Raw genomic sequence first — 24,748 nt, forward strand, 5'->3', positions numbered from 1 at the left:
TAAATAAATAATCTCTCTAAAGTACAAGGGCCCGATCCCGAGCCGCGACTCAAAGAAGCGCGAGGGCTCCTCAGGGTCGCTCCTGGACCCCCCCTGAAGGGATCTTCCTCTTTCACCTCAACCGTACCTGGACGTCCAGCCAGGTTTGCCTTTCCAGAGGAGCCAGGTCCCTGATCCCGATCAGGGGGCCCTGGGTCCTTTCTTTCCGACTTTCGAACTCAAGGGCGACCCTGAGGGGAACCGCCAGCGGATCCGGCCCCAATCCGGGCAAATCGGCGCCGGATGCGAAGAGAGCCACGGGCCGGGACCGACCCTGACCTACGAAAGGTCCTCTCGGGGGTTGGGCTGGAGTCCGTTCGCGGCTCAGAACTCGACTATGACGGCTGAGCAGGCCGCCAATCCCTAGAACTCGAGCCTGTAGGCGCTGCAACTGGTCTCGTGGTCCTGGAGGTTGATCGTGCACCTCGAGGCCGAAGGCGAGAGGTCGATGTGGTTGGCCGCGAGGGCCTCCTCGTTGTCCGCGACCCAGTAGCCCAGGGTGTCCGTGTCGTAGGTCGGGATCATGGTCACCTCTGCGAATAATACCACGGATTTTTCTCCTGTAGTAAAATCTACGTAGTTTCCAGCGACACGGTTTCGTATTTATAAATCGCTTTCCCCCGGGGTGTTCCCGAAATATTCTCTAAGAATGAAAAAGAAAGGGGTATATTTGTTCGACTGTCCAAACTTACCCAAATCCTTGTCCTCCCAGGTCTTCTTCGCCTCGAGCAAAGCGTCGTAGACCTCCCGACTGGGTTCGGTGCCGCTGAAGACGTAATACCTTGCACGGACCCTCTTGAAGAACTCCAACGAGGTGTAATACGAGTTCCCGTGATGTGGAACATAGGTCAGGTCGACGTAAACCGGCTGAACCTTGTTCTTCGAGTCTTTCGACTTCTTGTCGATCTTGTTGGGGCTTTCGGACCTCTTCTTGTTCTTCAGATTCTCCGAGACGACCCTCTTGGGCTGCTTGCGCTCCTTCTTCGGGGTTCCGGGTGAGCCCTTGTTGGAGACCTCGTTTGCGAGGGGGGCAGGCGAGGGCAGACGCAGAGGCTCGCCCCAGTCGTTCAAGTCAAAGTTCAAGCTGTCCGGGGTAAAGTCCCCGGAGCTGCCGGACTGGTTTGCGTTGCGGAGATTGAACTTCCTGGGCGGTTCCGGAGAGGGCAGACCCAGAGGAGATCCCCAGCCGTCCAGAGGATCCTTCTTGGGGTCGCTCTTCGAGTCCTTCGAGTCCTTCGCGTCGGTCGAAGACTTCTTCGGGTCCGCCGAGAGACCCTGACCCAAGCCACCATTGGTGACTCCTGCGGCTCCGGCTTCCACTTTGGCGTCCTTCTCCATCAGGGCCTTGTCGAAGTCCAGGTCGGCCTCGTCGACGTACTTCTTCGGGTCCGACTTGCCGATGTACCCCCCGGCGAACTCCTTTTCCACAGTGAACTTCTTGAAGGAGAAGTCGCCCTGGATGGGGATGGGCTCGCTGCTCTTGGGCGCCCCGAAGGACGTCTCGGGCGGTTCCAGAGGCAATTCTCCGTAGACGCTGCTGCTCATGGCTGCCGTGGAGAACTCCACCGGCTTTTTCGAGTCCTTTGCTGAAGACGTTGGTTGAGAGGAGCTTTCGTAGCGAGAAGCGGTGGACATGGGGGAGTCGCTTCTAGGACTCGTCGGTTCCACCTTTTCGCTAGGGACGCCGGAACTGGAACTGGAGGTCCTCTTCGGATCCTCCGAGGCCTTCATGCCCTCGATGACGGACTCCTGCGCCTCCTTGCCGGGCAGTCTGTCGTCTACCTTCACGTCCGTCTTCTCTTCCAAGATCACGATCTCCCCCTTCTCGTTCGTCGCCTCCGTTACCTCCATCGTGGTCGTGATAATCTCTCCCTCCTCAGAGATGGTCCTCGTGGTGGTCACGATGGTTCTTATGACATCTCCGGACCGGAACCCTTCGGGAGTGGCCGTTGACGACCTGCCCTCAGACTTTCTGTCGGGGGTGGACCTCCCCGATAAGTGAGGCTGCACCGCAGCCCCGTCTCTTATCAGCGGCGACATCGGCACTTCGGGGGTGGATTTACCCGTTGAGCCGCTGAAAACGATGTCCTTCGGTAGGGACACGTCCGGAGAGGACTTCCCGGAGTAGCTCTTGTCGTCGGAGATCAAATCGCGAATCTGGGGAGAGGAGGACTCCGGTTTCTCGATTTTTCCCGCGGAGTCCTTCGGACCCTCGGACTTGTCCTTCGGATCCGGCGTGGACTTGCCGGAGTCGAAGTACGTCTTCACGTCCGGGGACGAGGTGCCCGAGGTCGAGGTCACCGTTGTCACGGTGCGCTTAATGATCTCCTCTGTTTTCAAACCTTCCGGAGTCTCGCTGACGAATCTCTCTTCCGAGGTCCTTGACTCTGGAGTGATCTTGCCGGCGATTCGCTCCACCTGGGACGAGTCTATCAGCTTCTCCAGGAGATCCTCGCTGGCCAGGGCGTCGCTACTCTCTTCGACGTCTTTTTTCGTGATCACCTCGCCTCCGGGACCCGTCACCGTCGTCACCGTCGTCACGATCCTCTTCACGTCCCCGGACTTTCCGATCTCCGGGGTGCCCTCTCTGCTGATGATCTTGGTCACGTACTCCGGCCCGGCATCCGAGACCACCGTCTTCGTGGTCCTCGTGATGGTCTCCGCGAGCTCCGGCATCCCTTCGCCGGAGATCACCCTGGTGATCAGTTCTGGCTTCTCTATTTCGGACCCCGTTGGTCTGGGCTCCGAAACCTCCTCCGTAATGATCGTTCTGGTGGTCCTCGTGGTCACCGTCTCCGTGATCTCGGGGATGCCCTCCAGGCTCACGATTCTCTTCACCGTCTCCGGTCCCCCTGCTTCAGCGTCGTCCTCGACAAGGACCTCTCGTTTGATCACCTTCGTCACCACCTCCGGCTCCTCCTGCTCGACCACCACGTGCTTCCTGGTGATCTTGATCACCTGGGACTCTTCCTCGTCCTCCTCCTCTTCCGTTTTCGTCTTCTCGATGACGTCCTCGGCTCCTTTCTGGATGGTCGTCGTCGAATCGGATGTTTCCGGTGGTCCTGCGACTTCTGGGGTTCCACCTCTTCCTAAATCTGGAGTCGACTTCCCGGACAACGTCGTGATGTGCGTCGTCCTCATCTCCGTCATCCCCTCGACGAACGCCTTGTGGAACTGGCTCTCGTAATCCGTCCTGTAGTCCGGAATACTTTTCGAGGAGTCGTCGAATTGACGGATGTCCGGGGACGAGTATCCTGATTTATCGGAAAGTCTTTCGGATAGGAGCGAGGACTTCGCGTCGGGGGTGGATTTCCCGGACACGTCGACGGTGCGCTCCTTCGCGGAGGATATCTCCGGGGTGGATTTTCCTGTTACGTCCTGGAACTTGTCGTCGACCGACTTGCCAAAGGCCTCGCTGAAGTAGTCCTCGTGGTCTTCGGGCCTCAGGATGCTCTCGTCCACCATGGACGGCCTGTGGGCTCTCTTCGCCATCGTCTCCACGATGATCTCCACGATGATGTACCGTGGGAGCGACTTCACTTTCACGATCTCGTCCAGGACCTCCTCGGTGATCCTTCGTGACTTCGCAAAATATTCCTCGACGATGAACTTCTCGATCTCCGAGCGCTGAACCTCGCTGATCGACACTTCCTCCTCGATCCTGGGCTCGGGACGTTCGGGACTTCCTCTGGTGGATTTCTCCGATCCTGGCGTTCCAGAATCTGGACTAGGATCGGGGGTTCTGGTGGCGGCGGCCTCGGCAATTTTCTTCTCGATTTCTGCCGCCAAGATTAATGACTCGTCCTCGAGGATTGCCTCTCGCGGGATTTTCCTCGTCAGAATGATCCTCTGGATGATCTGGATAATCACCGTCTTGCTCACTCCCATCTTCGTCAGGATCTCCTCGAGCAGCTCCATGGAGATTTTCCTCTTCTTCGTGAGGAACTCCTCGACTATGTATTTTTCCACCTCCTCCGCTTGGGAGCCGATGGAGCTTCTTCTGGAGCTTGAGTCCTTGAGGACCTCGCTGCCTCTTCGGGAAGTAACGACGGAGTCCTTTTCAATCGTTTCCTCGTCTTTCAGGTCGTCTTCGGGTTCCTCTTCAGCATCTTCCACCTGCATCACGGACTCGTCCTCGATGATCGACTCTCGTGGGATCTTTCTGGTCACGATGATCTTCTCGATGATCTCCACGATGATCCACTTGCTCACCCCCATCTTCGTCAGGATATCTTCGAGCAGCTTGATGGTGATCTTCTTCTTCTTCATCAGGAACTCGTCGATTATGTACTTCTCGATCTCCTCCCGTCTGGCGGACGTGACTTCGGGCTCTTTTTTGGCTTGGGAACTGATGGAACTCTTCCTGGAGTCCGCATCCTTGGGGACCACTTCGCTGGCTCTTCTCGAAGAGACGGAGTCCTTGCGAACTGACTCTTCTTCATGGAGACTCACCTTTCTAGACCCAGCTTGGGACCTGGACTCGTCTTTTTCTTCTAGAATTTTATCAGCGATGCTCCTGTCGAAGACATCCTTGACACCTTCCAGGAGAGCCAGTTTCTCAGGGACTTTATCCTCGAACAAACTCGCAGCTCTGGATCGTCCTAGAGGTGTTTTTTCGCCAGTGTCGAAAAGACTGTGCGATCGAGATCGGCCATCTTTCGGGGTCCTGTCGTCCTCGACCTCTGCCGTCGAGTCCTTGCGCTTATCCTTTTCCGCTTCGGTTGCCGAAGACTTGGCCTGAGGAACTTCTTCCGGGGACTTGGACTTGGTCGCACTTGAAGAAACTTCGTCCTTTTCGTCCTCGACCGCGGTTACGTGGTCGGTTTCGCCATTGGAGAGGACGGACGACTTCGGTTCATCCAGTTTCGGACTTGCTTTCTTCTCTCCGTCGATTTCTATCTTATCTTCGCTGATCGACTTCTTTTTATCACAGATTAGCTCGGAAGGAGGTTGGACAGTCTTTTCGGTTTTATCGGCGACCTCGGGAGAGGATTTCGCCTCCGATTTTGGAGCCGAGTCCTGCTCGGCAGGCGACTTAGGTTTATCAGCGGATTTATCTGCTTCTTTGTCACTAATGATGCTCGATGATCTGGACCTTGCGGCTTCTTTGTCGGCAGGTTTATCAGCAGCGATGCTGGGAGACCGAGATTCGCGAGCTGTCTCGATTTCCGGCGCTTTTTCACTGACGATGCTTGCCGATCGGGATTTATCAGTGACCTTATCGTCTTTATCTTCAGAAATCGGAGATTTCGTTCCGTCGACCTGTTCCTTCGCCTCCGTCTTATCATCGACTATGCTGGGTGATCTGGATTCAGGCTTCGGGGGACTGATGGAACCCTTTCCACTCACAACGCTCGCCGACCTTGATCTCGATTCCTCAATGTGTTCTTCAAGCTTATCACCAGCAATGCTCGGTGATTTTGCCTTATCAGTTTGCTCCTTCTCTTCTGATTTATCACTGACGATACTGGGCGTTGAAGACTTCGCGATGGACTCTTTGTCCTCGACTTTATCACCAGCAATGCTCGGGGATTTTGACGTATCCACTTGTTCTTTTTCTTCAATTTTATCACTAACGATACTAGCCGACCTTGATTTTATCGCAGCTTCCTTATCATCGGCCTTCTCACTGGAAACTGGAGATACAGGTTTATCGCTGGCTATGCTCGGGGATTTTGATCTGTCCACTTGTTCCTTGTCTTCCAATTTGTCACTGATAATACTCGGAGACCTTGACTTTGTCGCGGGTTCCTTATCGTCGGCTTTTTCGCTAGGAACCGGAGAAACGGGTTTGTCACTGATAATACTAGCTGATCTTGATTTTGTTCCTGGCTCCTTATCGTCAGCTTTCTCGCTAGGAACTGGAGATACGGGCTTATCGCTGGCGATGCTCGGGGATTTCGACCGATCCGGTTTTTCTTCGGCTTTATCACTGATAATGCTGGGAGACCTTGACCGTACTGCCGGTTCCTTATCATCAACTTTTTCACTAGGATCCGGAGAAATGGGTTTGTCGCTGATAATGCTAGGTGATCTTGATTTTGGTGCTGGCTCCTTATCATCAGCTTTCTCGCTAGGAATTGGAGATACGGGCTTATCGCTGGCGATGCTCGGGGATTTTGACCCATCCTGTTTTTCTTCGGCTTTATCACTGATAATGCTGGGAGACCTTGACTGCACTGCCGATTCCTTATCATCAACTTTTTCACTAGGAACCGGAGAAATGGGTTTGTCGCTGATAATGCTAACTGATCTTGATTTTGTTGCTGGCTCCTTATCGTCAGCTTTCTCGCTAGGAACTGGAGATACGGGCTTATCGCTGGCGATGCTTGGGGATTTCGACCCATCCGGTTTTTCTTCGGCTTTATCACTGATAATGCTGGGAGACCTTGAGTGCACTGCCGGTTCCTTATCATCAATTTTCTCGCTAGGAACTGGCGATACGGGTTTCTCGCTTATGATACTAGGAGACCTCGATTTTAATGCTAACTCTTTGTCGTCAGCTTTCTCGCTAGGAACTGGAGAAACAGGTTTGTCGCTGATAATGCTCGGTGATCTTGATTTTTCCGCAGGTTCCTTATCGTCTGCCTTCTCGCTAGGGACTGGAGAAATTGGTTTGTCGCTGATAATACTAGGTGACCTTGATTTTTCTGTAGGTTCCTTATCGTCTGCTTTCTCGCTAGGGACTGGAGAAATTGGTTTGTCGCTGATAATACTAGGTGACCTTGATTTTTCCGCAGGTTCCTTATCGTCTGCTTTCTCGCTAGGGACTGGAGAAATTGGTTTGTCACTGATAATACTAGGTGACCTTGATTTTTCCGCAGGTTCCTTATCGTCTGCTTTCTCGCTAGGGACTGGAGAAATTGGTTTGTCGCTGCTAATGCTAGGTGACTTTGATTTTTCCGCAGATTCCTTATCATCGGCTTTATCACTAGGGACAGGAGAGACGAGCTTGTCGCTGACTATACTTGGGGACTTCGACATGTCCGGTTTTTCTTCCGCCTTGTCGCTGATAATGCTGGGAGACCTTGACTTTTCCGCAGATTCCTTATCATCAACTTTATCACTAGGAACTGGAGAGACAGGTTTATCACTGACGATGCTCGCTGATCTGGATTTGACGGTCAACTCCTTATCGGGAGATTTACTGTCATCGGGTTTATCACTCTTGGCACTCTCCTCCTTGTCATCGATTCTATCTCCGGCAACGCTTGGAGCTTTCGATGATTTCGCTGATTCCTTCTCTTCCACTTTATCGCTAGCAACACTGGAGGCCCTCGATCTGTCTTCAGGTTTTTCAAGGAGACCTTTGGCATCGATATCTTCGGCTATCGATTTCTGTACTCGCGAAGCATCGTCATCGATGACGTCGCTCACTATACTCGGTGATTTCGAAATGTCCGCTGATTTTTCAATGGATCCTTTTTCGCTAGTCACACTTGGCGACTTTGACAATTGCTCGGGACTCTTCAACCCTTTCTCCTCTACTTTATCGCTGACGATACTGGCTGAGCGAGATTTATCTGGTGATTTTTCAACCACCTCGGTTTCAGTAATTTTATCGCCAGCGATACTTGGAGAACGGGATTTATCTTCCGACACGTCGCTGGTCTTATCGGGAACGGATTTGTCAGGTGATTTTTCTGCCTCTTCGGCAACGGTACCGGTAGGGCTTATTTTATCCAGAGATTTATCAGGAGATTCCTTATCACTGACGATGCTTGGAGATCTGGCCTTGTCTACTGTCTCCGCTGCCTTTTCGCTATGGACACTCGGCGATCTTGACTTCTCGATAATTTCGGGCTCCTGGAGTTTATCATCAGCAATACTTGGTGATTTTTCACCTGTCGCGGGTTCCTTCTCTTCCGGTTTGTCACTCACGATGCTCGGTGATCGGGATTTGGAAATTGGCTCAGCAATTTTTTCATCGACAATGCTTGGTGGCTCCGACACCTTTGCAGCGTCCTTATCGTCGGCTTTATCACTGCCCACGCTGGATGCTGGAGATTTTATTTCGACTGGTTTATCACCAACAATGCTCGGTGATTTCGATCCATCGACTCCTTCCTTTTCTTCAGCTTTTTCACTGACGACGCTAGACGCTCTGGATTTAATTACTGACTCTTGGTCTTCGGGTTTATCACCAGCAATGCTTGGAGACCTGGCTTCCTTAGCCTCGGACTTGTCTTCAGCAATGCTGGGAGACTTCGATCGATCCAACTCCTTTTCGTCCCCTTTATCACTGATGATACTGGGTTGTCTCGATTTGGTGACCGATTCCTTATCTTCGGCCTTATCACTGGCAATGCTAGGCGACTTTGATCGCTCAGGTTCTTCGGGTTTATCATCCTTATCGCTGATGATGCTGGACGGCCGTACGGGAACGATGGGCTCCTTCTCTTCTGGTTTACTGATGATGCTCGGTGATCTCGATTTGTCGATTGATTCCTTGTCTTCGGGTACATCCCCCGCAATGCTCGGTGACTTCGACCTGTCGATCTGTTCCTTATCATCGATTTTTTCACCAGCGATGGTTGGCGATTTCAGGGTATCGGTTGGCTCTTTTTCTTCTGGTTTATCGCTTACAATGCTGGATGTTCGTGATCTGATAATTTCTTTATCCTCGACTTTATCGCCAGCGATGCTTGGAGACTTCGATCTATCGATTGGCTCCTTGTCTTCTACCTTGTCACTTACTATACTCGAAGCTCGTGATTTTGAAATAGGTTCTTTATCTTCTGGTTTATCCCCGGCAATATCCGGGGACTTTGACCCGTCGAGTGGTTCCTTTTCGTCGGCTTTCTCGCTGGTAATGCTCGGTGATTTGGACCTACCGATTGGTTCCTTATCGTCGGGTTTGTCGTCGGCGATACTCGGTGACTTTGACCTATCGATTGATTCCTTATCCTCCGCCTTGTCGCCAGCAATGCTTGGGGACTTCGACCTATCGGCTGGTTCCTTAGTTTCCAGTTTATCGCTTACGACGCTGGATGCTCGAGATCGGACTGCTAGATCTTTGTCTTCGGGTTTGTCACCAGCAATGCTTGGTGATTTTGATCCGTCAATTGGTTCTTTCTCTTCCGGTTTATCACCAGCAATGCTCGGTGACTTCGATCTGTCAATTTGTTCCTTCTCTTCGGGTTTATCACCAGCAATGCTTGGCGACTTCGATCTGTCAACTGGCTCTTTCTCGGCGCCTTTGTCACTGACAATGCTTGACGCGCGAGACTTTACGTCCAGTTCTTTATCTTCGGATTTATCACCAGCAATGCTTGGCGATTTTGACCTGTCAATATGTTCCTTCTCTTCGGGTTTATCACCAGCAATGCTTGGCGACTTCGATCTGTCAACTGGCTCTTTCTCGGCGCCTTTGTCACTGACAATGCTTGACGCGCGAGACTTCACGTCCAATTCTTTATCTTCAGGTTTATCACCAGCAATGCTTGGGGATTTTGACCTAGCAATTTCTTCCTTCTCATCTGCTTTTTCGCTGACGATGCTGGAAGCCGCTGATTTTACTGATTCCTTGTCATCTACCTGGTCACCAGCGATACTGGGCGATTTGCTTCCATCGAGTTTATCACCAGCAATACTTGGCGATCTTGATTTGTCAGGAACTTTCTCATCTGGGATAACACCTTCTGCCTTCTCCACGCTGATAGTCGGGGATTTTGCTCCGTCGATTGGTTCTTTAGTATCCTTATCGCTGATAATACTCGGGGATCTGGATTTATCAACTTCCTTTTCTGCCGCTTCGCTGATGATGCTAGGCGATCTGGATTTCTCCTTTTCTTCGACAACCTCTTCCGGTAGTTTGGCTTCTGGGGATTCTTTGGCACTTATTGCCTCCTTCGGAGAAGTGTCTTCTTTTATCACTTCGGATAAAATTGGTTTTTCAGTAACTTCGGGAACGACTTCGGTTTTTTCTTCCTTGATGGGGGAGACTTTCTTCTCTTCGGCTTTGGAATCAGCGATGTCGGCTTTAGCTTCGTCGGGCTTCGCCTCCTTCTTTTCAGCAATCGGCAATTTCGACAAGTCGGCGACACTTTCTTTCGGCAGAGATTTTTCTACCACTTCTTGCTCCCCAGTCGGTGAATAAAATTCCAACTTCTCAGTCGGCGATTTAGCGAAAATTGTCTCGGTCGGAGACGCGTCTTCCGAGCGAGCGGATTCTGGAGTCTTCAGGGTCTTCGCTTCCTCAATTTTCTCCTTGACTGGCGATTTTTCCTTGTCGATTTTTTCCGCTTCCGCAGTTTTCGAGATTTCCAGGACCTCTGGCTTCTCGGGCTCCTTGTCGAGAGATTTATCCGCAGTCTCGTCCTTCTTCGCTTCCAGGATTTTCCCTTCAGCCTTCTCCTCCTTTTCGATAGGCTTTTCTAGGGATTTGCTGTCCTCGAGGGACACATCGGCGGATTTTTCAGAGGGTCTCCTTTCTTGCTCCTGGGGTTCCTTATCTTTTTCAGGCTTTTCTAGGCTGTCTTCAAGGTCCGGCGAGTCTCGCCGGTCGATTGGCGATTTATCGAGGCTGTCTTCGGGGCTGATCTTGCCGACATCCTTGGCTCCCGGCAAGGACTTCTCGGAGATGCTGTCTTTTTCGGGGGTGCTGCGTCCAGAGTGCAGCGAATCCTTATCCAGTATCAAGGAATCGCGTTCTGGAGTGGACTTGACGGACACCTCCTTGAGGGAGTCTTCAGGGGTGACAGACTTTGTAAACGTGATCGACCCACTCGTGCAGATCTCGGTTTCCTGGCCGCCATCTTCGCTGGTCGCTGTCACCAGCATCCGGCGAACAACCCCGTCGTCCTTATCGGGCTTATCAATTTTATCATCTTCTACTTTATCCTCTTTAGGGACCGTTGGCTCGAGATCCTTTTGGGGAGCCTTATCTGTAGATTCTTCGGGTTTGGCTTCGGGTTTGTCCTCCACTTTTGGCTCTGCCGTCTCTTTGGGCTCCGGCTTTTCTTCGGTCTTCGGTGCCGCCTTCTCCTTTATCATCTCTTCTTCGGGTAATCCTCCTGTACGACCCGTAGCATCAGCCAGCTTCGTTTCAGGTGAAATAGGAACAGGTGCCGCGGCCACCTGAGGAGTCACTTCAGTTTTTTCGAGAACTTGAGGAACCTCGACCTTCTGATCGTCACCTGGTTTTACGTCTTCGACTACTTTAGGCTCGGGTGAAATTGTAGGTTTGTCCTTTTCGTCCTTTGTTGGCTTTTCCTCCTTTTCCGGTACCAGGGCTTCCACGTCAATGGGTTTAATCTCCTCCTTCGGAGCTGCAGGTTTCTCTTCGAGATGTTCTTTTACTTCTTCCTTCTCCTCGGGAACAGGAATTTCGGGGACTTTCTCCTTCTTTTCCTCGGCGATCGCCACCTTCTCCTTGGCCTCGTCTTCAACGAGGTCCTCGGCAACTTCGACCTTCTCCTTCGCGTCGTCCTTGATCTTCTCTTCGGAGTCACTGATCCTATCCCTGGACTCGTCCTCTGATATCTCATCGATTTTCTTTTCCAGTTCCTCCCTCCCCTCTTCATCCTTAATCTTCAAGTCCTCGGATATGGATTCGCGTTTTCCGAGGAGAGGTTCCACCACGGTGCCCACGACCTTATCCAATACTGCACCGAGTCTCTCTTGAGCTTCCTCTATCGCTTCCTTGACCTCATCCTTCGCCTCGGTCACAGGACCCTCTAATCCTGATATCAACGATTTTACTTCCTCCTTGATGTCGACGACCTTCTCCTTGGCCTCGTCCAAGTACTTCTCCGTGGCGTCGAGGACCTCGGACACCTCCGAGGTCGTCGTCTTACCTTCGGCATCCTCTTCGAATTTGTCCTCTTCCTTGGCATCGGGACTCGGTACCTTTTTGGCCTCCTCGGGCTTGCCCGCAATTTCTTTCACGAATTTCTCCTCGGCCTCGACGCTGACGTCAACTTCGAGGTCCTCTTCAGGGACTTCCTCAGCCTTTTTCTCGACATCTGCAGCCACTCCGGGGCTCGCAGTCGCGGTTACATCCCCTACCTTGTATTCCTGCTCGACTGCCTCGAAGTCGTCGGCGACCGCGACCTCCGTCACCTCGGGGTGGACCTTTTCGTCCTTCGGGGTCGGTGACAACTTTTTGGCCCCCTCTTGCAAAGCTTCAACGGAAAGCCTCCTCTTTTCCTGCAAGAAGGCGTTCACCGTGTCCTTGGATGGAATACTAACGAATCCGTCAATCAGACTCTCCTCCTCGACATCCTTACCGTTCACGTGCCTAAAGTCCTCGAGCCTCGGGGCCTCGTCCTGGGGCTCGTCCTTGACCTCGATTGTCTCTTCGGGAGACTCTCGCGGACCTGAAACTTTACTCGGGACCTGTTCTCCGATCGACTCTTTCCTGTCGAAGAACTCCACTTCTTTCACCTTTTGGACCTCTTCGGGCTTCGCCTCCTCTTCGAGATCCAAGAGGGACTCTCTGGAGATCTTTCTCTTCAGGATCATGTCCTCGATGATAAGCAGGACCGCGGATCTGGGAACAATTTTCAGGAGCGAGATCTCCTCCAGGAGGTCAAAAGTGATTCGCTTCCCTCTGTTGATAAAATTGTTCACGACGTACTCCTCGACCTCCGCTCTCTTCTGCGGAGAGATCGGCTCCTCTATCTTTAGGATGTCGACATCGTCCACGATGCTCTCGCGAGGGATGCCCTTCTTCAGGATTATTTCTTCGATTATGTGAATTACTTGCTCCCTGGAGACTCGACGAACGATCACGATGTACTCGATTATCTCCACTGTGATGCGAGAACTCTTCAATGTCACCAATTTTTCCACGACCTCCTCCACAGTTCCTACAGTGTTTAGGATGTTTGCCACTTCGGGCGAGAAGCTGGAGGCTTTCTGGATCATGGATTCTTCAAGGTCCACTTCGGGAAGTTTTTCCGATGTAAATTTGGGCGAGGTCGGGGTAGACCCTGGAGTCACGGTGACGAGTTCGGCCTTGCCCGGAGAGAGCTTTTGCTCAAGGACGATTTCGGGTTCTTCTATTTCTCCCTCTTCCTTTTCCTCGTCGCTGATCCTGGGAGAGATCGCCTCCTTCTTCGTGCACACCTTTTCCAGGCCCGCGTCCATCACGTCCACCTTTCCAGCGTCCTCTTTGGCATCTTCTTCGGCATCCTCTGGGGCAAGGCTTCGCTTGGCTCTGCAAACTGGCTCGTCCTTCAGGATGTCGTCGCAAATTTCCTTAGGTCCTTCCAGGTCCACCTTCTCCTTGATCGGTGAAATTTTTTCGATCTCTTTATCCTTGACGACCTTAACGCAGGGCTCTTCGTGAACCTCGACGCCATCCGCCTTTTCGAAGGGAACGAGTTCTTTGGACGGTTCCGTAGTCAGCATCTCTTCGATCTCTTCCTGGGGAGGCAGTTCTTCCGTGACGCCGACCTTCTTCGGGATGACGATCTCCTCGAGACCTACCTTCGGCTTGATCTCGGGCTCCTCGACCTTTTCTTCGAGTAACTTACCTTCCTCTTTCGGTTGATCTTCGAGTGAAGGTTTCTCCACTTCCTTTTTCTCCTCCGCTCGAGGCAGTTTATCCAGGAGAAAGTCGTCTTCCTTCAGGACCTCGGCAACCTTCTTGACGATCTCAATAACGTCCTTGGGTTTCTCGTCGAGTTCTATCCCTGCGGTGCCAGCAAGGACCTCACCGACGTCGCGAACCGCTTCCTTGACGTCCCTTATAGGACCCGTGTATTCTTCGAGGTCCTCCTCGTCCTCTACCTTGGGGATGTCGAACGTCACCTTCTCCGGCTCCTTCGTGTCCTTGATCTCCTCCAGCCTCTCGGCTACTCCGGTAAGGGTATCCTTGACGGTATCCTTAACGGGAGCAACTTCGTCAAGTTTTGCCAGCTGTTCCTCCTCGATCCTCTCCTCCAAGGACTCCAAGGAGTCCCTCAGGCTGTCCTTGACGGTCTTGAACTTCCTCGAGGCCTCTTCCAGCAATGCCTCCACGTCCTCCGCGTCCTCGATGGCCTCTTCGTCCTTGTACACTTGTCCTGGGACGGTATAAGGCTCCGTCCTCACGGGGAGCTCTTCTTCGAGTTGGGCATCCTCGACCTCCTCGCCACCACCGCGACGATCGTCGATGATTTTCGGCTCCACGTCGGGGATGCTAATTCTCTTGGTATCCTTGATCTCCTCGTGGATAAACGCTGCCGTGTCCTTAATGGCAGCCACCTTGACCTCGGTCACTTTCGGTTCGACCTGCTCGAAGGTTTCCGCCTTCTCGCTGACCTTCCCCACTTTTGGGAACATCTTGTCGACGTCGACCTCTTCTAGGACAGCCTTCTCCTGTGGCTTGGGCTCCTTGGGAGAGCTGGACTTTGAAGAGGACTTGTCGTCGGCGTCCTTATCGACGTCCTTCTTGGATTTACCGGTGAGTTTGTCGATTCCCTTCTCGAACTTGTCGGCGACCTTGCCGAAGAACCCGAAGACGCCTTTCTGCTCTTTTGCGGTGGGTGTCGGTGGTTCCTTCGCAGTAGGTGTAGGTGGTTCCTTTGCGGTAGGTGTAGGTGGTTCCTTTGCGGTAGGTGTAGGTGGTTGTTTTGCGGTAGGTGTAGGTGGTTCCTTTGCCGTAGGTGTTGGTGGTTCCTTCGCAGTAGGAGTAGGTGGTTCCTTCGCAAGTGGCGCAGGTAGTTCCTTCGCAAGTGGTGCAGGTGGTTCCTTCGCAGGTGGTGCAGGTGGTTCCTTCGCAGGTGGTGCGGGTGGTTCCTTCGTTAAAGTTGTCGCAGGTTCCGCGAGAGGGGAAGGACTCTCCTTGACGGGAAGTGTCGGGATCTCCTTCGCCTCGTGGACCACCTTCTCCTCCTTATCCTTCTCGTACTCTCCCATCTGATACAGTTTCGGATCCACCTCTTCGTGGACCGGCAGATCGGCCACCTCGTCCGGGGTCTTCACGATCTCGCGCTGAAGAACCTGGACTCCGGGTCGCACGTCGAAGACCTTAACCTCAGGTTTGGGCGTGATCGGCACCGTCTGGGGAACGACCGGCTTGGCCTTGGGCACGTCCTTCTCTTTGACCTCCTCCTTCGCGTGCTTCTCGTCGAGGTCCTCCTTGATCTCGTCCAAGGGGATCCTCTCGTCCTCGGGAAGCGTCGGAGCCGTGGTCGTGGCTCCGGATTCCAAGGTAGAGATTCTTTCCTGGGACTCCTCCATTTTTTCTTGGGGATGGTCCTTCTGGTCAACCTCCGGCTTGGCGTCCGTATCAGTCGTCTTCTTCTCGGAGGAGTCCAGCTTGTCGGGACTCAAGCTGGAGGGCTCCTTGGTCGCGTCCTCGCTGTCCTTCTTCCCGGAGGACCCGTCGTCCTTCTCCTCCTGTTTCTGGACCACCTCGGTGGCCGAGGCGATGATGCCTTTCATCTCCTCGTCCAGCTGTTCCTTGTGTTCCGGGGTCAGGTCCACCGACCTCTTCCCGGCGTCCTCGCGATCCAGCAGCTCCAGTTTCTTCTCGGGAATCTCGTCCTTCTCCTTTTCCTCCACCTCCTCCTTTTCCTCCTCCTTGGCGAGGTCCTTCTCGTCCTCTGGGGCCTTCGCCTTTTCCGACTCCGCCTTGTCCAGGACGTGCTTCTGCTCGCTGTCTCCACTCAGAGCGGAGTCCTCCGTATACACCTCCTCCTTCTCCACGATCAAGTACTCCTCCTCTTCCGTCAGCTCCTGGCTCTCCTTTCGGAAGTCGTCCTTCTTCGGCGCATCCTCGATTTCCGCGGTCACGTCCTCCTCGGTCGCGTCCTCCTCTTTTCTGTCGGTGGCCTCACCGGTGGTTTCATCCTCGCCCTCAAGGTGGTCCTTCCTTGTCCCCTCTATCCTCTCCGCCTTGTTCAGAACCGCCTCGATCTCTTCGACCACTTCTCGCTCCTCCTTCAAATCCGCCAGGACCTTGCTCTCTATCGAGTCTAGGGAGAGGTCCTCCGACTTCTCTGTCAGGCTCTTCTCGGACAACTTCACTGCAGTTTCGGGTTCTATCGCCGATGGGGTCGATACCGTGGAAGAGTCCGCCGTTCCTCTCTCTCCTTTGACTTTCCTGATGACGCCGTCCTTGTCGGATTTTACCGACGTCGTTGGCGTGCTCCTCGTGGATTTTGACGGACTTCCGGGCAACCTCGGCTTGCTAGGACTCACCGGCTTCGTCCTGCGACTGATCGGCTTCCTTTCCGCTGGCTTTGGCTTCGGCACCTTCGCCGTGGTCGCCGTCGACATCTCGATATTCTTCTGTTCGACCACCTTGCGATTGTTCGCATCCTTTGCGCTCTTGGCAGGAGGAATAGTGGTGGATTTTGTAATGGACTTCGTCGTCGGAGCGGATTTCACCGTCTTCGAGATCTCCGTCTTCGTGGCCGCGCCGTTCAGCGTCTTCTTCGGGGTCGTCGGCGAGGACTTGACGATCTCCTTCTTTTCGGCCGGCTTTGCCTTCTTTTCCTGGCTCTTCGAGATCGCCTTCGAGGGCGCCTCCACCTTGGAGACCTTCGCCGGGGGCTTTGTCTCCTTCGTCTCGAACTTCTTCTTCGGCTCCGGCTTCGTGGGCTTGGCTTCCTTACTCGGGGCAGTCTTTTCTAGGTCGACCTTGCTCGCTTCGGACTTCTTCACCTCCTCTTTTTCGGGCTTCTCCACCTTGACGGCGTCCTTCTTCGCTTCTTTCTTCTCCTTGATCTCCTTGAGCTCCTTCTCTATCTTCTTGCTCTCCTTCGCCTCGGTCTCGATCTTCTTATTGTCGGCCACCTTCTTCGTCTTCAGGTCCACCTTGGCCGTTTGTTGGGGCTTGGAGGTCGGGATGACCGGGGTCGTCGTAGCTGGTGGGGTCGATTTCGGGGGAGTATCCTCCACTTTCGTCGGCTTCTCGTGCTCCTTCTTCTCCTTCTTCGGCTCGATTTTCTTCGACTCCTTCTCGATGATCCCTAGCTTCTGCTTCGTGCTCTTCTCCTTCAGGGTCATCAGGGACGTCGATGGCGAGAGGCTCTTCGCCGAGCAGACCGGGTGCTTCAGCAGGTCCAGATGCTTTAGGCGCTCGAAGCCCTCGAAGATCTTACTCTGGGGAGTACTTCCTGGGAACAGGATCCTCGTGATCGTGTCTTCGGGGTTCGCCGGTTGCCACACGAGCAGAGCGCAGATCGACACCAGGTTCTGGATCGGGAACGTCACCACGTTCGAGTCCTTCCTGTGGGAGCCCGCGAACAGCTTCGAGTCCGAAGCTTGCCATTTCGCCAGGAACTCCCTGACTTCCCTGCTGTCCTTGTTGGGGCTCAGGACGTACATGTCCAGGGTGCCGTGCCCCACTTTGTGGTATAGGTTGATCGGCTCGGGGTCCCTATAACAAGGGTGGGCCCGTAGGCTTATGTGTCGCAGGTTGACCATCATCTCCTGGCCGATGTCCGTCAGGTTCAGGATCAGAGGGTCGATGTCCTTGTCGCCGTCAGGCGAGGTGGCTTGTCTTCTCTCCTGGAATCACGATTCCTTTATTCGGACGCTCTCCAAAAAAATCGATAAGTGCCCGAATACACGACATGCCAACTCACCACTAGGTTGCAGAAGAAGTGCCCGATCTGGGGGTAGACGTGCATCTCCTTCTTTTTTCTCAGGACACTGGACATGCCGCCGATGTTGCTATTGTTTATCCGGGTGACCAGCACCGCGTCGAGTCTGTCCAAGTGTCTGACGAAGTCCCAGAAGCAGGCCTTTCTGGCGAATCCGCCGTCCACGAGCATGTTGAAGCCGTTGATGCCGAAGAGGGCCGCGTCTCCCTGTCCACCCGGGAAGACGTAGAGGGTCGGATGGCTGAAGCGGATGTTGCCGACCACGTCGGAAGGCTCCATCAGCTGATCCAAGGTCTGGGCAACCAGGTACTGCCCGACGTAGGTCGTGAAACTCGTGATCGCCGGCACTCCTGCCGTCAGGACGTCGTCGGGGTTCACCCTGACTCTGCAGGATCTGTGAGGAAATACAATCGACATGATAGAAAGAAAAAAAAAAAGCAAAACTTCGCTCGAGAATTATTTTCGATATTTCTTTCTCGATTCGAGGTCCCGATCGCTCACCTGGTGCATGCCTCCTTCGACAGGCGATTGGTCGTCCAGTCACCAACTCCCGCGCAATGGATGTCCACTGTCACGCTGTTCTCGTAAGCTCGAAGTACTCGTTGCACCTCGTGCTCGCTGAACGCATCCAGGAAGTCCGCGAGACTAAAGGTTCCATCCTGGAGCGGGAAAAATATTCCTTGTACGACGAACCATATGAACCAGGGGACGAAACCTGGCGTCAGCTGACTCGTACCTGCAGTATCCAGGAACCATTGCCACTGAATGTGTATCCAGCGTGGATGATGTGTCGGTGCTTCGTGAAGCTTGCGAGAAGATTGCGTATACATTGCAGAAGAGTATTCGTCTGAGGGTGGATCAGAACTTCCGTGACGAGGTTCTCCGTTGCGTACTGGATGAGACGTTCGCCTTAAACGAGTAATTGAATTTGTCGATACCTCAATAAACTAATAAATAAAAAATTTACGGGATTCTCTATATATATATATAAAAAAAAATGGAACAGCCTCGATTTCTCACCATTTCTGGCCTCTTCTCCCTCGGGCGCCTGCGCGATCAGAGCCTGCAGCTCCTTCTCCAAATCCACGTGGCAGCTGTCCTTGTCCCAGGATAGGAATCCTGCAACGAACGATTAAAGAAAACTCGCAAATTTCCTCCGACAAAGTTGCTCCCCGCTCCGGGGTATATTTTTTCAAGTCCTTTTTATTCCGGCCTGATCTTCATCTCTTCGTGGGGCTCTTTAAATTCAGTTTAAAATGGTAAGTAAAAATTGGAAACAGCTGTTCCGTCGATTCCCTGGGTCTTGCACTAGGTGCAATCCGGTTACCTCGTGCGCTGCAGCCGAGCGAAATAGTGGGTCATAACCGCGTATTGCCGCGTAAGATCCGCACGGGGTTGGCTTCTTAAAGTGAGGGTTGCTCGAGGGTTCGCTGACGTAAGGTTAAGGTTAAGAAGGTGAGGCCTGTCATGCCGAGTTACCCTCCGATAGCGGCTTAGCCAAGTGACCGAGCACGTGGTCCCATTGCCGACCCCATGACGTCTGAAAAATCAGGAACATCGACCAACATCCCGAAACCACGATGGTCGAAACTTCCACCGGGAACCATTAGCAACCTCGTTAAGAATACCACCAAGATGGTCTCCCTTTACTTAATTCCACCCTTAATCCCCCGCCATTCCGACTGCCTCTCGGGGAAACTTTTAATACCATCCCCCGACAGGGTAGGAAATTAAACGGGGTACTAATAATGACGGAAGTATTAACAGGGATTGTCGGGAGCCGCGAGCGCCCTCGAAGTTGGCGGCCTCCTAAATTGGGGCAATTTCTGGATCCCTTTCTTTACCCAGCTGACAACTCCGGTCCCGAAGTCTTTAGGGGGACCCCGAGCGTGAATTAGTCGGCACCGGACAGCAAGGCGGATCGATAGAACGGAGTAAAAGTGTAGACCAGCGACGAGAGGACGCTCCGTCATGGATCTCTCTCGAGTTTCTTCCCAATGAAAAGAAAAATCCATGGATACGGAAATGCGACATTTCCTCCGTAACGCTGCCACTTGTACTCCTACCTCGCCATCGCTATCGATTGATATGCGTACGGCGTCTATAGAGAGCGTTTAATCGCGGAGGCTCAACGAGGGATGAAACGCGACCCTGGCCGACGATGGAAATTCGAGACACACCGTGAAATCGCGCGTTCCAGTCTACTTCCTTCGGCAATTCTCCGGGACCGAATTAGAGACTGGCCGAGAAAAATGTGTGCCGCGTCATTAGGTGCGTGCAAAACCATTGTCGCAGCCATGACACGGATAAACCGTCGCGAGGCATTGTCGCAATTTCTGAGCGACGCCGCAGCTCCGATAGAGCGAGAACGCGGCGATAGGCGGAAAATTCCTCCCTCGAGGTGGCGATTTTCGGGGGTGCGTCGCGGGGGCTCGCAGGGGGTGCGCCGGGAGAGTTTGACAATTAGTATAAACGAATTAGCGGGCTCGTTTAGCCGGCGAGTCGCGAGGGGTTGAGGGGTGGCTCGGGGATGCCGCGGTGACGTCACGAATACCGCACCCCCGTCACGTGGTGCTTACCAGCCCGGGATCGATCGGCGCCCGACCCACCCCCCCATCCACCCACCACCCTCCACCCGATCCCGACCCCGCGAGAGAGTCCACGTCGAGTTCCCGTCGACGGGAACCGCATCTTTCGAGAGAAAAACACCCCCTGGGGACCCTCCTCGGGGGCGCCACCCCTTCCGATAAAGAGACATCAAATTACGGAAATCCGAGGAAATTATTAGGGGCATTCCTCGAGGATACGGCAAGGTCACGAGGGTGACCTTCGAGGGCGCCTCCTCCCTTTGCCCGATGGGGTGACTCCGGGATACATGCCCCTTTTTGGGGGATGTTCCAAGGGGGGACGTGGATGGGCTGAAAGCGTTCTCCTAAAGGCCATTCCACGGTCCCATTGATGTTGCGTTATTTGGAGATCCGTCAACGCTAATGGACGGAGTTCCCGAGGTGGAGACGTTCGTCAGGCGCCCCGTAAACGGGGGTGACGTCGGCGCCAAGATGGCGGTCACCCTGCTTCCACCCCCTGGACGTCATCCGATCAATTTTCCGACTGGCCGGAGGACCGTGGGAAGAAGGGGTCCTCGCAGTGGATTCCCAGAAAAAGGAAAATCCGAGGGTTGCGCGTTGCCAGGCGAGGTCGGCCCGGTCCTGTACCCCCGGGGTTGCACCCCGAAGGAGAAGACGTTGCCAGGCAACTGTCGCATCAATCAATGCCGGCGACCAGGTGAATTCATTCCGGAGAACACCTTTGCGAGCCCTTGGATCGATTCAAGGCACCCGGGGGAGGGTAGAAATAAACCGGGGCGGAAATTCGCCCTCCGGAGGGCGCTTTTCCTCCCTGCTCCCGATTTTCCGGCAATTATCTCCGAATTATTCCGCCCCTTTGCAGGGCGGGTGGAGGTCGCCATTCGAGGGAGGGGGTGAATCCAGGGGAAACCTCCAAATTGACGGGGCAGCAAGTACGGGGTGCTCCGTATGTCAAATTGATCGGAAGCCCTGAGGGTGATACAAGAGAAGCCGTGCCGGGGGTTGCGCCTCTTAATGCTTACCACCCACCCCCGCCCCCCGGCCCATTGTTTCCGATATTCGATATATTTCCGCGACCCCGGGGGCTGTACACCCTTGCCATTAACTTCGCTCGCCAAGTTAAGCAACCCCTAGGGCCAAGGGAAAACCCGTCGAGGCCCTCTCGAACCGGCCGGAAATAAATCCTCCTAACCCTTTTCTTTACCTTTCCTTTTTCGATTATTAAACCCCTGTTACGCCTCCGATCGCACATTTGTCCCGACCAATTGTGTTTCTTGTTACGTGCCACGACCACCCTCGCGTCAGGGGTGGTTTGCGCGACCGACTCTATTAAATTTCAACGCAAGGGGGGGTTGGATGTTGTTTATACACCTAATTCCAGTAATTTCCAGGAAACCACCCCCGAGTAAGGGCTCGCTCTCCTTTCAATTACACCCCGCACGCACGCGCTTTTGCGGCACGGGGATAGAAATATCCGCGACCTGGATAAAGGGTTGAAGGACTTCGGCGAGAATCAGGAGAGGACATGGATGGGGTAAATAAAAAATTGGGAACTCCCGCAAAAATTCGGTTGTTACGAAAATTAAAGGGCGCGCCTCCCTCGGAAAACCGCTGTAATTAGTTTTAATTGCAGCCGGTGTTGCACCGGTTTCATTAAACCCTCGCGATAAATTCCATTGAAATAAATGAAGGAATCTTTGTAAACGGAAAATCGTTTGCCGTTGTTCAGCTCCTCGTAGAGGGGTGAGGGAGAAAGAGAGAAGGAGCTTGCACTTCGCGACAGGCCGCAGGGTGGAGGGGAGGAGGAAATTTCCTGAAAAGTGCCGGCAACTATTTATAGTCGTGAACCCATCGTGAGAACATCCCAGGATCTCCTGGTCGCTCGGCGAAGATTCCTCGGGATTTTAATGCCTCCCTCGAAAGTCGCAAAAAACTGACGTCGACCTCCGGATTTGCGAAACTCCTTTACCCGGTAATTCCCGATTACGAATTAAGGTCCCGAAATGAGAAGAAATTTCTCAAGAGGTTTCCAGCGACCTCGATTTCCCATTTACCACCCCTGGAGCCGAGTCGCCTATACGGAGGGTATTTTCCGGCGCCAAAGAGGGTCGTTTCGAGTCGACTTCGGTCTCACTCCCGAAGGTCTCGTCGAAACTTCCAAGAGGGGGGCGTCTTTCGATCCGCGAAAATGTCACTCGCAGAAATTCCGCTTTTCGGCTCCTCCGGCGTTGACTGACGTCTTCGTCGCTTCTATCCCCACGTACATACACAGGTGAAAAAATGTCTCTGGAAGGCGACTTCTCCGGGGAGAATTGCCACCCTGCAAGTGACGCCCGTCTCGTCATTTTCCACCCCTAATGCGTTGCAATTTCCCGACTTTTTTTAATTTCGTGCCTGGACATTTTCCACCCTCCCGGATACTGTTGCCTCGCGTATTTCCTCGATATTTCGCGGATATTTATCGACAGGTAAGCGTTATCGCGCGGATTTCCCGGGAATTCATAATCCACCCCGACGTCCATATCCGGCGCGATGCACAAAGAGGGAGAAAGAGGGAGAGCTCTGCGTCCGCGACCTACTTCTCATGATTTTCCCTGCCACTCGCCCCGTTTCCCATTAAGACTAAAACATCATTCGCTGCTATTTCCACCCTCCTCGGAATTTCCGCCCATTTTCCCCGCCCGGCCTCAAAGCGCGGATTCCCGGCCCACTCGTCACGACTTCTATTTACAAATGAAACGCCCCCCGAAAAAAAAAAATAAAATGTCTAAATAAATCCCCGAGAATATCAAGACGCGAAACAAGTGTAGGGAGGGTATCACCAATTTTTCAGGAATCTAGAGAAAATTGGCAGTCGCCGGAGGAGGTCGCAAAAAATTATTTCCCAGGGGAAGGCGGGCTCGCCGCGAGACGTCTTTGTCGGGACTTCGGTGGGATTTCGAGGCAACATTTACGATGATTGGCCCCGGGACCGGAGAATTGCTGGCAATTTCGGACAGCCCCCCCCTCCCTCCCGGTGCCCTCGTTAAATCTGACAGCGGAGATTCGAGGAGGTCCCCAGAATTTACAGCCGTCAATGTCGCGGACGCGCGACCTCGCGCGCTACAGCGATGAACCGCGGCTCCCATGCTAAGTATAGCCAGAGAGAGAGAGAGAGAGAAAGAGGGAGAGAGTTGCGTCTCACCCCCTACATACCCCATGTACGAAGCCTATGGCGGGCAGATTCGCGTTTCTCCTCTTGCGGGCCTTTTTGCGGCTCCTTTTGCCCCCGGCGGATGCGGGGAACGTCGGGTTTGGCCCGACTAAGTTTAGCCCCGGCACTTGTCCCGCCCTTGTCTAGGTGTGCACTTTTCTCCCCAGCAAGCGACAGCGATGGCGACAAAGTAAGTCTGCACGACTGATCCCGGTCGATCTCCCGGGATCGACCTCAAAAACCCTTTAAAAAGAAAATTCCGAAAATCGAGTCGCGCCTATCTTCTCGAATTTGAGAGTATCCACTATAATTCGGGGTTTAAAAGTTATCTCAATACGAGCTCTCGTTCTATCCCGAGTGCCGCTATTTCGGGAGGCAGTCCCTCTTTCGGGCGCAATTCCATATTTGGGATGACTTCCCGAAGGGTGATTGCCACCCGGGGGTTTCAACCCCGGAAACGGCGAGATGGGTCTTCGGGGTCACTTCCGTCGAGAGTCGGGAATGCATTACCCGACGATCGAGGGAGTGGGACACTTCCCTTGAATTTCAGGACCCAAGTTGTATGAAATGTCGCGCGGTTGGAATTAAATGTCACGGTTAATAATACGCTCCCTCGCCTCGGGGCACGGCAAAGGGGTGGGAAGGCCTACGTGGCAGTGGCGATATCTCGATGCAACGATTGCACGTAGGTACCTCCTTCACCCTCGGTGTACGTGCACCCTCCTGGGCGACGGTGAAGCACAGGTAGTGGAGAGTGTCGCACCGGTAGCCAGAGGCTTTTGTCTCGCAACAGGGTCAAAAGGGTCCCTCGAGAAGTGCTGACCAATCTCGGCGGAGGGATCGGCAAAAAATCGATCGCTGCCCCCAAGTTTTCCCGGCCAACTCAAACGTTTCCCCTCTCTATCGCACTTTTTACGAGAGCCCTTTACGAGAGACTCTCGCGTAACTGGGCCTCGACGCAGCTCCTCGAAGAAAGAATGTCCTCTTTTCTACCCCTCAATCCTCCGAATTATTAGTAAAAAAAGTTTCTTTCGATGAATTTCCTTTTCTCAGGGCAAAGCTGCGCGCGAGGCAAGCCCCGGCCACGTGGTCGCGCCGTCCCTTTAAAAATGGCGGACGACCCACCACGTGGCCGCGAGCGAGGGCGCCGCGGAACCGGGGAAAATCCAGGCATATAAATATTTTCACGGGGAAGCGGGTGAATAAATCCAAGAGAACTTCCTCCTTCGTCATGGCCCGAGATCCACCCCTCGTTAATAAATGGCGACCACGTCATCGGGGGCGGAGGGCGTGAGTCGGCTCGTAAACTCGAACCAACCCCCGAATAACTTCCCCGGCATTTGTTCGGGCCTCGTGAAATATCGCAGCCCCTTCTTCCTCTTCCC

The 24,748-nt window shown here is 53.5% G+C and overlaps 1 protein-coding gene across 1 annotated transcript in view; it reads right to left on the reverse strand.

Moving 5' to 3' along the window:
* Positions 1–270: 270 nt before the first annotated feature.
* LOC105696360 (microtubule-associated protein futsch) overlaps positions 271–24,748 on the reverse strand; it is a 36,667-nt gene continuing 12,189 nt past the window's right edge. Inside the window, exons 3-8 of the mRNA XM_023434462.1 lie at positions 18,603–18,701; positions 18,319–18,491; positions 18,084–18,241; positions 17,565–17,976; positions 732–17,487; positions 271–572 (exon numbers count right to left, since the gene is read on the reverse strand). Of these exons, the coding sequence (XP_023290230.1) occupies positions 403–572; positions 732–17,487; positions 17,565–17,976; positions 18,084–18,241; positions 18,319–18,491; positions 18,603–18,701 (17,768 nt within the window). The 3' untranslated portion in view covers positions 271–402. The remainder of the gene's footprint in view (positions 573–731; positions 17,488–17,564; positions 17,977–18,083; positions 18,242–18,318; positions 18,492–18,602; positions 18,702–24,748) is intronic.

This window comes from Orussus abietinus, unplaced genomic scaffold (genome assembly GCF_000612105.2).
Source record: "Orussus abietinus isolate OABI.00-Male unplaced genomic scaffold, Oabi_2.0 scaffold15, whole genome shotgun sequence".
Classification (NCBI taxonomy): Eukaryota; Metazoa; Arthropoda; class Insecta; order Hymenoptera; family Orussidae; genus Orussus; species Orussus abietinus.